Source organism: Myxine glutinosa, chromosome 2, assembly GCF_964187855.1.
Source record: "Myxine glutinosa chromosome 2, kmMyxGlut1.1, whole genome shotgun sequence".
NCBI lineage: Eukaryota > Metazoa > Chordata > Myxini > Myxiniformes > Myxinidae > Myxine > Myxine glutinosa.
Genome location: NC_136262.1, coordinates 128656761 through 128671155, shown reverse-complemented (window position 1 = coordinate 128671155; position 14395 = coordinate 128656761). Strand labels below are relative to the sequence as shown.

The following is a 14395-nucleotide window of genomic DNA, read 5'->3' as shown; positions in this document are numbered from 1 at the left end:
ACACCTAGCTCGTCTTCCCGCTGTTGAAACCAAAGCTTTCAGAATCATTGGAATCTCCCGCGATGAAGCTAACTCCGAGGGCCTTTCACTCACTCACCGCAGGCAGGTAGCTGGTCTTTCTGTCTTCTACCGACTCCTCTCCAACCTTGCTCCCCCAGCTCTATCTGTGCTCTGTCCCCCAAATATTCCTACAGGTCGCACAAGATCTGCCAGAAACCCTCTTATGGTTAAACTGCCAAAATCTAGGCTCTCTGCTCACCTTCACTCTTTCATTCCTCTTTTCTCCTGCCTCTGGAACAAACTCCCACACTCCCTTCAATCCCACTCCTCCCTCCTGGTCTTTAAAACCTGTTCACCACCATCACTTATCTTCCCCCATCCAAAACCTTGATCTATTGTACCCCCGCTAATTCACCCCAGATCTACTTTTTTGAAATACCAACTTCTTTCCTGGAAGTCCTTGCAGTGTCCATGTGTTTTATACCTCTCCCCACGCCCCTTCCCATGCCCCCCCCCCCAAAAGCCCTCTCCCTCCCACAGATCTCTCGATGTCCCTGCTCTCAAATGTTGTGTTTGTGTCCTTCCTCCTCTCTCCCCATCTTGTCTACCGCTCCCCTTATTACATGTTTTATGTGTCGGTTTGTCTTTCTGTGTGATTAATGTTCGCTCTTTCACGAGCCTCGATCTTGTATACAAAAAAATAAAAATAATACTCTATAGTGACCAAAAAACACATCTCAGAGGAGCATCACCAGCTCTGGACTGTTCGGTTTTACCCATCGGCTTCGTATGGTTACCATTGTGCCTGTTATTCAAAGTTAACGAACAAAGCTCAGAAACAAAAAGCAAGAGTTGAAAAGACTTTTCCCGTGTCCTTTTTCTCAAGACTGTGCAGGGTAAGGTGTTCTACGAACGCTCTAGTTATATGTTTGGCTAATACTAGTTGTTTGGTATACCTGCTTTGACTTCATTAGTCTGCAGCTTCCTTCACATCTCCACAGAGTATTGGCATTCACAGGTTATTTTAGAGTATTTACACCATCCAGTTCGTTGCCTCTTGAAACAAATGATTTCTAATGGTATCACAAATATTTGTCATAATATTATCAATTTTTCTAATAGTGACCAAATGTGTTGACGTAACTGGTTCAGTATGTGATAATAGTATTACAACTTTGTCATAATGACAATTTGTATTAATTTTATTATACATAGTCAAGGCTCATGGAAGAGCTAGGGCACAGAACGGATCAGGATGCAACATAACATAGGGAACAGCAGAGGTTGAAGGGGGAATGCCCACAGCAGGGCAGTGAGAGAAAACAGACGGAGACAGACAAACAAGTAATGTGGGTAAGAATGAGGGGTAGGCGAGTATGCAGGAGGTGGACAAGATGGATACAGCATAAATGTAAACACTTGGGAGAAAAGCAAAAACAAAGCACATGGGGTCAAAGCAGACACAGATGCAACACGCCATCTAGCTGAGTCCTAGACAAGTAGGCCGGGCTTTAACAGTGAAACAAATTCAACAATTCAACACAACGAAGTACGGGTTGGCACATAAAATTGGACGAAAACACAATCAGCAACACAGTAATGAACAAGTACAAAACGTTTTAATTAAAACAAAAGCCGCGTCGATGTTACACAATGCCTAGATGCAGCTGTGCCTATAACGTCGATGTTATAGGCACAGGACATTCCTATTGATTCGATTACTTGATGTTATTTTTGTGCAAAGTGAAAATATATCTCGGGAATTTCCCGTGTGTTGCGACGAATTTTTAATATATCTCGGCATTTCCCCGTCTGTTATTTCAGGCGGTGTATGACTGACCATGCCGCGATTTAAAAATAATATATCTCGGCAATTTCCCGTATGTGGCGACACGTGAACGAAGCTATGCTCCTCTCTCCTCATTATTGTGACGACGTATAAATTAAATCATCTGCCATCTGCTTGGAAATCAGCCAACATCACCGCTTTGCACAAAAAAGGTGCAAAAACAGATCCTAGCAACTACAGACCAATCAGCCTTCTCCCAATTATCAGCAAAGTCATGGAATCCATCATTGCTTCAGATATGAAATCTTTCCTTTTCTCCAATGGCTTGATCTCTGATCATCAATTTGGTTTCAGACCAGGTCACTCTACTCTGGACATGCTGCTTCTGCTTTCTCAACAATGGATGGAGGTCCTCAACGCCAAACAGGAAATTAGAGCTGTCTCCCTTGACATTTCACGTGCCTTCGATACGGTCTGGCACCCCGCTCTGCTCACCAAACTCTCCTCCTTTGGTATCCATGGAAATCTCCACGCATGGCTGGCGGACTTTCTCTCTGGTCGTAGTCAACGTGTGGCCCTGAATGGCTTTCTCTCATCTCCTCTTCCTGTTCAGGCTGGAGTTCCCCAAGGTAGTGTTCTGGGCCCTGTGCTTTTTCTGGTCTTCATCAATGATCTCTCTGACTCTCTTGAAAATCCTCTCTATCTCTTTACTGACGACTCTACTCTCTGTCGCTCCATTCCTCATCCCTCAGATCGGCAGTCTGCAGCCTCCTCACTCTCTGCAGACCTGGACAAAATCACAGACTGGGCAAACAAATGGAACATGTCTTTCAATCCTGATAAATCTCACACTCTTACGATGTCTCTCCGAAAAGGCCGACTGGAAAACCCTCCCATCCACTTTCTGAATAATCCTCTCCAAGAAGTTCTGTCACTCAAGCTTTTGGGTCTCACTATTTGCCATGATCTTTCCTGGGAAAACCACATTTCAAATCTGGCCTCCAAAGCCAGTCGCCGACTGGGCATCCTCCGTCGTGCGAAGTCCTTCCTTGGCACACCTGAGCTCCTCACCACATACAAGGCTTTCATCCACAGCTCTATGGAATACTGCTCTCCCCTCTGGTCTGGTGCTCCTGCCTCACACCTAGCTCGTCTTCACGCTGTTGAAACCAAAGCGTTCAGAATCATTGGAATCTCCCGCGATGAAGCTAACTCCAAGGGCCTTTCACTCACTCACCACAGGCAGGTTGGTGGTCTTTCCGTCTTCTACCGACTCCTCTCTGGCCTTGCCCCCCCAGCTCTCTCTGGGCTCTTTCCCCCAAATATTCCTACAGGTCGCACAAGATCTGCCTGCAACCCTCTTATGGTTAAACTGCCAAAATCAAGACTTTCTGCTCACCTTCACTCCTTCATTCCTCTTTTCTCCCGCCTCTGGAACAAACTCCCTCACTCTCTTCAATCCCACTCCACCCTCCAGGTCTTTAAAACAGCTGTTCACCACCATCTCTTATCCTCCCCCATCCAAAACCTTGATCTTTTCTACCCCCGCTAATTTCGGTCCCCTTGTGTTTTATACCTCTCGCCCCCCCCCCCCCCCCCCCTTCCCACGCCTCCTGCCCCCAAGCCCTCTCCCTCCCACACTTCTCCCTGCTCTCAAATGTTGTGGTTGTGTGCTTCCCCTTCTCTCCCCATCTTGTCTTCCGCTCCCTCTTTTTGTATATTTTGTTTGTCTGGTTGATTTGTTTGTGAAATAAATGTTAGCTCTTTCACGAGCCTCGATTCAGTATACAAAATATATATATATATATATATATATATATATATATATATATATATATATATATATATATATATATATATATATATATATATATATACATATATATATATATATATATATATATATATATATATATTATATATATATATATATATATATATTTCATCGTGACGATTGTCATCAAATGGACGAATTTTTAATATATCTCTGCATTTTCCTGTCTGTTATTTCGGGCGGTGTATGACTGACCATGCCGCGATTTAAACAAAATATATCTCAATGGACTTGAAGTTACAGGCCTTTGAGAATTCATTTCGTTCTATAAAGGGCAACTTTCATCGGAATTTCTTCCCGTTTTTTTTCAACCGAGTCTAAAACTACGTTAGCGACTGTGAAAAATGAAATGATATATCGAATTTAATTTGAAATAAAACTGTGTGAGAGAGGAAGACACCACGGGCCTACAAAACAGGCCTCAAAGCTATGCGAGTTAATAAAATGGTGGATATTTGTTTATATGAAGCCTCTTCCAGAATGGGTGGAGCTATGGTTCCCAGAATGGGTGGAGCTTCGAGGTTTTGTCTTCTCTGCAAGATCAAGAAGCAGAAGAAGAACAAGAAGAACAACAACAACAGCAGAGGGCTCTCTATGACTAGCGTCTGCGACGCGGCTAAAAATAGAACATCACTCGATAGAGAGCACACCTCCACCAGGTTGAACAGTTTACATTTTGTATCCCACTGATAGGAAGGATCTGCATCTTTCAGACACCAAAATCCAATTGGCTTGTTCCTGTCACCTATCCAACTCGTCCACCATGTTTTGTCATAATCCGTCCACAACCTTTTTAAATATCGTGTTAGATATCGTTTTTGGCCCATCTCTCAATGGTGAAGAATCACTTTAGAAATTGAAAATGCAAGCTGAAGTAAACCCCATACCTATGGATACCTGACACTAAGCTGCCTGCTTACCTCCAGCATTTACAACCATCCTCAGATCTTTTTCCCAGATCACTCCTTGCATCCTGTAATCCCTATTTTCATTATTCCTATCCAATATCCATCCCCAGCTCCTTACATTTGTTTATGTTAAACTGCATCTGCCAATCCTTTGCCCAATCTATTAAAAGTATCTAGACTTTCCTGAATTGGATCCATAGTCCCACTCACCCCTCTGCTAGCTACCTTACATCCAAGCTTTTTGCTAATCAGGAAATCAGACTCTTAACCCAACATGATGGTCCCAGCACTGATCCCAATAGGTACCCCACTACTTAAATCCTTCTAGTCGGTTATCCTCCCACTCACAGCCACTCTTTACCTCCTATAATGAATCAAGTTTCCAATCCAGTTACCTACCTGACCAGCCACTCCACAATGTCTCGACTGATATCTTTGTTTTTTTGCAATATGCAAATGAGCTAATTAGAGACAAAAATATGCGTAATTAGCATACCCTATTAAACATATATCCCGGATATACATATAATGGCTAGTACATCCCGTATCCAGAAAATGTTAATTGTTCGTAATTAATCACAAATGTATCCTGGGTCCTATTGGCTGACTGATGTTGTCAATATTTTTGTGACTCTTGTGACCTTGAACATGTGTCAAAGGTCAGTTAATATCAAGAACATGTCAACAGAAAACAATAAGCAACATATTTTTCCAGTTTAGGATCCAGCAGAACACATTTGAGATGGTAACTAATGATTGGCATTCGGTAAAAATGCGAAGTGATGGGATTTACGTGTATGGTGAAGACTATATGTTAATTATGCATATTTTTTCTCTAATTAGGTCATTTGCGTATTCATTTGCATATTGCAAACATCTGAGAGGGCAAATGACAAAATAAATGTCATAATCAATGTTCCTTGTGAAATTTGCCACATTTTGGTACCCAGGTCGATATAGTTTGGATGACGTATGGTCACTGTAATGACGTTTGAACTTTGACCTTGAGTCAAGGTCACTAAAGGTCCACAGAAAAAAAATGGCGACATCATTTTTCCGATTAGTAGGACCCAGTAGAATACATTTATAGTGGTTGCCCAAAATTAACATGAACTGCACACAAACCTGAAATTGAGTACATATCTCCCCCTCCCCCCCCCCCCACCCCCCCCCCCCCCTACATGGAAAAAAGTCCTATCTTCTGTAAAGCAACCCACTTCCATCGTTCACCTGTTTTGTGGTCATTCCAACCTGTGTTACCCCTTGACTCTCATTTTACCCCACTGAGCCTTTTATCCATCACATCATCTCCCACCCCCCGTTCTCCATCCCCCAAGGATCCAAGAGTGAAGCAGCATCATCTAAGGAGACCATGCTCGCATGGCGACTCCGCATACTACTGGCAACGTTGGCTGCCTCTGTGAGTTTGGCAAATGCCATTTGTGCGAAATCAGGTACGGAAGCCGAGACTAGAAAACCCAATACTTCATTTGCTGGTGATGGTTAAAAAATGTGTCGAGCATATTTTAAAGGTAACACAATAACAGCAAGTTACATTTCAATTTATGCATGACATGTGCTACGAAGGAAAAATTTTGATTTGGAGACAATTTGGAGATTTGGAGACAATTTGGAGATTTAGAGACAATTTGGAGATTTGGAGACAATTTGGAGATTTGGAGACAAATCATTCCAATGATTTGGAATCGATATTCAATTTCACGTACGTTAACCGTCTCTTTTGGTCATTGTAGGTGAGGGCGAGACTACCGGAAGTAAGCTGTAACACGTGCCCTTTTGTGCTTTGTTTTCAACGTATCCAATCACGTGACTGTTGTCGCGAAGGGTGCACTCACCGGAAGTTACGTAGTTCCGCGGGCGCCTATTTTGCACATCTATTTTCCCCAGTTAAAGTTAATTTAGTCTGCAATAAACAACTTTGATAATGTCTGACATTGATGATGGAGGAGAGGAAGGTGGGGTGAGAGGATAGAAAAATGTTAGCCAGTGACAGACATGACAGACACGACACATCATGACAGACAAATCTGTGCTTCCGGTTTCCGGTTTCTGCCAGTTGCAGCTTTCACTCTTTTCTTCGAGTGATCTGTCCAAAGTTAACCGAAACAAAAAATTAACAAGACCAATAGTCTAACAGCGGCCTAGCCGGGCTTGTTTGATACTTTGGTTGAAGAGGATAATATGACCTGGGTGGGGATACCAGTCCGCAGTTAGCAAATAATGTAAGTATTAAAAAAAATTCAATAAATACCACATACATGTGCCACCTTCAGTCGAACGTCAGGCATTGACAACAGGTTCGTGAAGGACTTGGACAAAAAACGTACGCAGTCTGAATGTTGGTATATCCAGTCAATGGTGAAACTGCAAACGGGGAATCCGCGAATATCACGGATGGAAACCCTTACGTCATTTCCTCATTCTGCTTTAAACTCAATATTTCTATATTTTCATTCCAAACAGCATAATTCATTATTCAATCACAAACTAATACTATATTATTAACATATCAATATATTATATTAAATCATGATTGCATTGAGATATTATCAAACCAGCGAACCGTCATCATCTGTTCACTTCTGGATTAGAGAGCAAGGTCCGTGTCGATCACATTTTTAAATCATAATTGTATTGAGGGATTTCTGCAACCTCCTACCTACCTTACGACACTCGCTGGGATCCCAAAACGTTTCACAGAATGTTATTATATTTCCTTTTAGTAAACGCTTGTCCCCTGTCATGTGACCAGATCCTCAGCTCTGATTGGTGGACGGTGTGTGAGGGACATACATACATACACCGGACAGACAGACATACAAACGCTGTTGCAGACAGCATTGCCCTGTGGGCTACGCTGTAAAAAGTGAAGTAAACCGTGCCATATTTCCCTCCGACTGTTGTTCACAGCAGGTTACTGTGTCTTTTGCCTACCTGCTTGGTTACCTTGATCTTCTACAAGGGACTTTGGTGCAGGAGGATGTCATTAGGCCGATCAAAGCCTCAGCTATATTACGAGTACCCGACTGCAAAGCCGACTGCAAAGCCTCTTGCCACTATTTTACCCATCACTATGGCATAAGTAGGTTAGGTAGATGGTAGTAGGTAGGTGTAGTAGGTACTGTAGGGTAAAGGGGGACATTAAGCTCCAGGGGGCATTAGGCTCCACTACATTGTAAATCTTGAAGGTAAATATAATGCATTTACAATGTAGTGGAGCCTAATGCCCCCTGGAGCTTAATGCCCCCCTTTGCCCTACCTGGTAAGACTTGCTAAAAGAGAAGCGCAGACAGTCCTCCCCAATACCTACAGACAATAAATGTATTTAATGTATAAATGTATAAATGTACATACAATAAATCCAAATGTCACAAGAAGCTTAAGGAAGTAACTATACGATGTGCTAGCTTAGGGCCTATTTTAAGAAATTTTAACTGGGCTTAACATACGTTTTCACAGTATGTCTGTAGTCTTCTAACTTCAGTCGCTGTCAAGACTGGTTCTCTCCGGGCACTGCGGCTTCCTCCACCAGAAGAAGTTAGCTTGCAGTAAGATCAGTGTCGACAGATCAAACGATAGCGCCGTTTCAACGGCAATGTGTGACTGTCATTAATCAAACCGAGCTTTCTTTCTTTATGTAAACCGCTTATAGCCGGCGAAGCCGGTGTTGTCAATGAACGCGAACGTATTATGTTGAAAAAACAGATTATGCTGGATCCCTTGGCTTGAGAATTTCGAAACTTTGACGCACCATATCGCTCAATGGAGGCCGCCATCTTGCGGATACGGAAGTATGCATAACAAATTGAAAAAAGTTCAAAAGGAGTTTGTTTCACCCGTCTTTGTTTGATTCATCATCTTATGCACCTCTAATTTGTAATTAAAATACTTTAAGACCAACCTCGGCCCGAACGAGCCTGGTTATCTTCAACGAAAATCGTCACCAAACACCGGAACCAATGAGATTCGAGCATTTGAAAAATTATTTCAATAACCAAATCACTTAATGGAGGCCACCATATTCCGGATGCAGAAGTATGCATAAAAAATTGCGAAAAAGTTCAATAGGAGTTTGTTTCACCCGTCTTTGTTTGATTCACAATCTTAGGCACCTCTAATTTGTAATTAAAATACTTTAAGACCAACCTCGTTATCTTCAACGAAAATCGTCACCAAACACCGGAACCAATGAGATTCGAGCATTTGAAAAAATATTTCAAAAACCAAATCACTCAATGGAGGCCGCCATCTTCCGGATGCGGAAGTATGCATAAAAAAATTGCGAAAAAGTTCAATAGGAGTTTGTTTCACCCGTCTTTGTTTGATTCACAATCTTAGACACCTCTAATTTGTAATTAAAATACTTTAAGACCAACCTCGTTATCTTCAACGAAAATCGTCACCAAACACCGGAACCAATGAGATTCGAGCATTTGAAAAAATATTTCAAAAAAGCTTATTACGCGTTTCGGAGGCTGAAAACGGCGTCAAATATTCTAAAATTGACGAAGAATTATTTTTTAGAAATCTCGCGGCCGTCGGGGATAGTTTTTCACGGCCGTAAATATCCGAAGTTGAGACAGAATTCACCGAATTAATCAAGAAGTAAATTTTATCAATTTTAATCTCATCCAGAATGCAAATGGTGTCATTTTAGGTCTGAATTTGCGAAGTTTTGTGAGCTGACCAATCAGCGATCAGCTTAGGTCAGCCAATCAGCGCCATCGACACGGTTTGATTACCGACAGTCACACATTGCCGTTGAAACGGCGCTATCGTCTGATCTGTCGGCACTGATCTTACTGCAAGCTAACTTCTACTGGTGGAGGAAGCCGCAGTGCCCGGAGAGAACCAGTCCTGACAGCGACTGAAGTTAGAAGACTACACACATACTGTGAAAACGTATGTTAAGCCCAGTTAAAATTTCTTAAAATAGGCCCTAAGCAAGCACATCGTATAGTTACTTCCTTAAACTTCTTGTGACATTTATTGTATGTAGGTATTGGGGAGGACTGTCTGCTCTTCTCTTTTACCAAGTCTTACCAGGTACGGCACCTACTACACCTACCTACTACCAACTACCTAACCTACTGATGCCATAGTGATGGGTAAAATAGTGGCAAGAGGCTTTGGCTTCGCCGGCTCATTGCGGCTTTGCAGTCGGGTACTAGTAGCCGGGGAAGCAGGTGTTGTGAATGAACGCGTACGTATTATGTTGAAAAGCCCCCAATTTTGCTGGATCCCTTGAGAATTTCGAAGCTTTGACGCACCAAATCGCTCAATGGAGGCCGCCATCTTGCGGATGCGGAAGTATGCGTAACAAATCGAAAAAGTTCAATAGGAGTTTGTTTCACCCGTCTTTGTTTGGTTCACAATCTTATGCACCTCTAATTTGTAATTAAAATACTTTAAGACCAACCTCGGCCCACACGGGCCTGGTTATCTTCAACAAAAATCGTCACCAAACACCGGAACCAATGAGATTCGGGCATTTGAAAAAATATTTCAAAAAAGCTTATTACCACATTTCGGACGCTGAAAACGGCGTCAAATATTCTAAAATTGACGAAGAATTATTTTTTAGAAATCTCGCGGCCGTCGGGAATAGTTTTTCACGGCCGGAAATATCCGAAGTTGAGACGGAATTCACCGAATTCATCAAGAAGAAAATTTTATAAACTTTAATCTCATCCAGAATGCAAATGGTGTCATTTTGAACTCGGTACGGTACCTACTACCAACTACCTAACCTACTGATGCCATAGTGATGGGGAAAATAGTGGCAAGAGGCTTTGGCTTCGCCGGCTCATTGCGGCTTTGCAGTCGGGTACTAGAACCGGTAGGTGCAGGACAACATCATAAATCAGACAAACCTACTGAGCATGGGAGCATGGGATTGAAGCCTAATTCGGCTTTTTAGGTCTACCAGTAAAGAAGAGAAAAATTTCGAAAATGCCCCAGAGTCACGACATGTCGCGAAGGGTGCACTAACCGAAAGTTATGTAGTTCCGCGGGCGCCTTTTGAAGTTTTTCGCAATTTTTTATGCATACTTCCGCATCCGCAAGATGGCGGCCTCCATGGAGCGATTTGGTATGTCAAAGCTTCGAAATTCTCAAAGGATCCTGAAAAATCTGGCTTTTCAACATAAGATTGTGAATCAAAAAAATACTGGGTGAAACAAACTCCTGTTGAACTTTTTCGCAATTTTTTATGCATACTTCCGCATCCGCAAGATGGCGGCCTCCATGGAGCGATTTGGTGCGTCAAAGCTTCGAAATTCTCAAAGGATCCTGCAAAATCTGGATTTTCAACATAGGATTGTGAATCAAAAAAAGACGGGTGAAACAAACTCCTATTGAACGTTTTCGCAATTGTTTATGCATACTTCTGCATCCGCAAGATGGCGGCCTCCATGGAGCGATTTGGTGCGTCAAAGCGTCGAAATTCTCAAAGGATCCAGCAAAATCTGGATTTTCAACATAAGATTGTGAATCAAAAAAAGACGGGTGAAACAAACTCCTATTGAACTTTTTCGCAATTTTTTATGCATACTTCCGCATCCGCAAGTTGGCGGCCTCCATGGAGCGATTTGTTGCGTCAAAGCTTCGAAATTCTCAAAGGATCCGGCAAAATCTGGCTTTTCAACATAAGATTGTGAATCAAAAAAAGACGGGTGAAACAAACTCCTATTGAACTTTTTCGCAATTGTTTATAATGCATACTTCTGCATCCGCAAGATGGCGGCCTCCATGGAGCGATTTGGTGCGTCAAAGCTTCGAAATTCTCAAAGGATCTTGCAACATCTGGCTTTTCAACATAATACGTACGCGTTCATTCACAACACCGGCGTCGCCGGCTATTACCAACACGTGATTGTTTAAATCATACAGTTTAAAAAAATCTTGCTCATTTGTCTCGACTACTCGACATTTGTCTCGTCAGGCCTACGACCCATTTTCCCCTCACTGGCAAACCCATTCCTTGCTCTTTCCTCCCATCATCTCTCACCATCCCTATTTCCTTATATCTTCAATGAAAATAAATAAATAGGAAGAAGGACTTCATGTTTTGGTCTGTTTCGTTCTTGGTTGGCGACATGTTCGACACATCTGCTTCCTTATTGATATTTTTTGATCCCTACACTTTTCTTATGTCACTCTTTTTTTTTTCTTTTTTTTTGTATACAAGATCGAGGCTCGTGAAAGAGCGAACATTAATCACACAGAAAGACAAACCGACACATAAAACATATAACATCGGGAGCGGTAGACAAGATGGGGAGAGAGGGGGAAGGACACAAACACAACATTTGAGAGCAGGGACCGAGAGACATGGAGACATTGAGAGATTTGTGGGAGGGAGAGGGCTTTGGGGGGGGGGGGCATGGGAAGGAGAGGGCATGGGAAGGGGGGGGGAGGGAGAGGTATAAAACATATGGACACTGCCAGGACTTCCAGGAAAGAAGTTGGAATTTCAAACAAGGTGGATCTGGGGTGAATTAGTGGGGGTAGAAAAGATCAAGGTTTTGGATGGGGGAAGATAAGAGATGGTGGTGAACAGCTGTTTTAAAGACCTGGAGGGAGGAGTGGGATTAGAGGGAGTGTGGGAGTTTGTTCCAGAGGCAGGAGAAAAGTGGAATGAAAGAGTGAAGGTGAGCAGAGAGCCGAGATTTCGGCAGTTTAACCATCAGAGGGTTGCTGGCAGATACTGTGCGACCTGTAGGAATATTTAGGGGACAGAGCACAGAGAGAGCTGGGGGAGCAAGGCCGGAGAGGAGTCGGTAGAAGACAGAAAGACCACCTACCTGCCTGCGGTGAGTGAGTGAAAGGCCCTCAGAGATAGCTTCATCGTGGGAGATTCCAATGATTCTGAAAGCTTTGGTTTCAACAGCATGAAGCCGAGCTAGGTGTGAGGCAGGAGCACCGGCCCATAGGGGAGAACAGTATACCATTGAGCTGCGGATGAAAGCCTTGTATGTGGTGAGGAGCTCAGGTGTGCCTAGGAAGGACTTCGCACGACGGAGGATGCCCAGTCGGCGACTGGCTTTGGAGGCCAGCTTGCAAATGTGGTTTTCCCAAGAAAGATCATGGCAGATAGTGAGACCCAAAAGCTTGAGCGACAGAACTTCTTGGAGAGGATTGTTGAGAAAGAAGATGGGAGGGTTGTCCAGTCGATCTTTTCGGAGCGACATAGTAAGAGTGTGAGATTTGTCAGGATTGAAAGACATGTTCCACTTGTTTGACCAGTCTGTGATTTTGTCCAGGTTTTCAGAGAGTGAGGAGGCTGCAGACTGCCGATCTGAGGGAAGAGGAATGGAGCGGCAGAGAGTGGAGTCATCAGCAAAGAGATAGAGAGGATTTTCCAGAGAGTCGGAGAGATCATTGATAAAGACCAGAAAAAGCACAGGGCCCAGAACACTGCCTTGGGGAACTCCAGCCTGAACAGGAAGGGGAGATGAGAGAAATCCATTCAGGGCCACACGTTGACTACGACCAGAGAGGAAGTCTGCAAGCCATGCATGGAGATTTCCATGGATACCATAGGAGGAGAGTTTGGTGAGCAGAGCGGGGTGCCAGACCGTATCGAAGGCACGTGATATGTCAAGGGAGACAGCTCTGATTTCCTGTTTGGCATTGAGGACCTCCATCCATTGTTGAGACAGCAGAAGCAGCATGTCCAGAGTAGAGTGACCTGGTCTGAAACCAAATTGATGATCAGAGATCAAGCCATTGGAGAAGAAGAAAGATTTCATATCCGAAGCAATGATGGATTCCATGACTTTGCTGATAATCGGAGCAGGCTGATTGGTCTGTAGTTGCATGGATCTGTTTTTGCACCTTTTTTGTGTAAAGCGGTAATGTTTGCTGATTTCCAGGATGCTGGCAGATGACCTTGAGCAAAAGATAGGATGAAAAGAACAGAGAGAGAGTGAGATAGAGCGGCAGAGCAGGATTTTAGGACCCGTGGGCTGATGCCGTCTGGTCCAGTTGCAGAATCAGAGTCGAGGTTAGACAAAAACTCCTCCACCTTGTCAGGAGAGAAGGACACAGAGTCCAGGAGCAGTTGGGTTCGACTGGGAAAGGTGGGAACAGAGAGAGATGGGTTTGGGACACAAGATTTTGAGGCAAACACACAGTTGAGGCATTCGGCTTTGTCACGTGCGGTGTAAACTGTGTACTGTGTAGCCATTTGAGGTAAGGGAGGGGATGGAGGGGGAACAAGCACCAGAAACGGATTTGACCAGATGCCACCAGGATTTGGAGGAAGGAGACAGGTTTGAGAGTTCATTCTTGAGTGTGGAGAGATAGTGCTTCCTAGCATTCCTGAGGGTAGACACACACTTGTTCTGAGCTTTGTGAAAGGAAATGAGATTGCATTCAGTTGGATTTGCCTTCCAAGAGGCAAAGACAAGTTGTTGCAGGGCAACTGCCTCACCACAATATTCCGTGTACCATGGACGTGAGGAAGGGTAAGACAACCGAAGACGAGATGGGATAAATCTGTGCATGAGAGAGAGCATCTACCGATTATTATTCACCCGCTCTTCACATTCTCCCACCCCTATCCACATTGATCCCACTCCCCCTCTGTTATGATGGGCCCAGAAGACACCCCACCTTTCCCTTCCCAGTTGTGAGGTTGCAGTTTACATAAAGCAGTATCGCTCTCACCCCTCCAACACCGAGGAGCACCTTTGGCTGTTCCTTCTTCTCATCCAACTCAATTTATATTGATGCCATTGTCGTTTCACCGCCGGTTATGCCTCCATCTTCTTTCAGCCTCCTCCCTTGCTGTGTTTTAGCTTGTATCCAGTTTGTTTACCCACTTTGTCTTTCTCTCCA

General features: G+C 43.6%; 1 protein-coding gene across 1 annotated transcript in view; it reads left to right on the top strand.

Annotated features, from left to right (window-relative positions):
• Positions 1-14395, top strand: part of LOC137421273 (fibronectin type III and SPRY domain-containing protein 2) — a 204794-nt gene that overhangs the window by 151226 nt on the left and 39173 nt on the right. Inside the window, exon 15 of the mRNA XM_068107170.2 lies at positions 5869-5985. Coding sequence (XP_067963271.2) covers positions 5869-5955 — 87 coding nt within the window. The 3' untranslated portion in view covers positions 5956-5985. The remainder of the gene's footprint in view (positions 1-5868; positions 5986-14395) is intronic.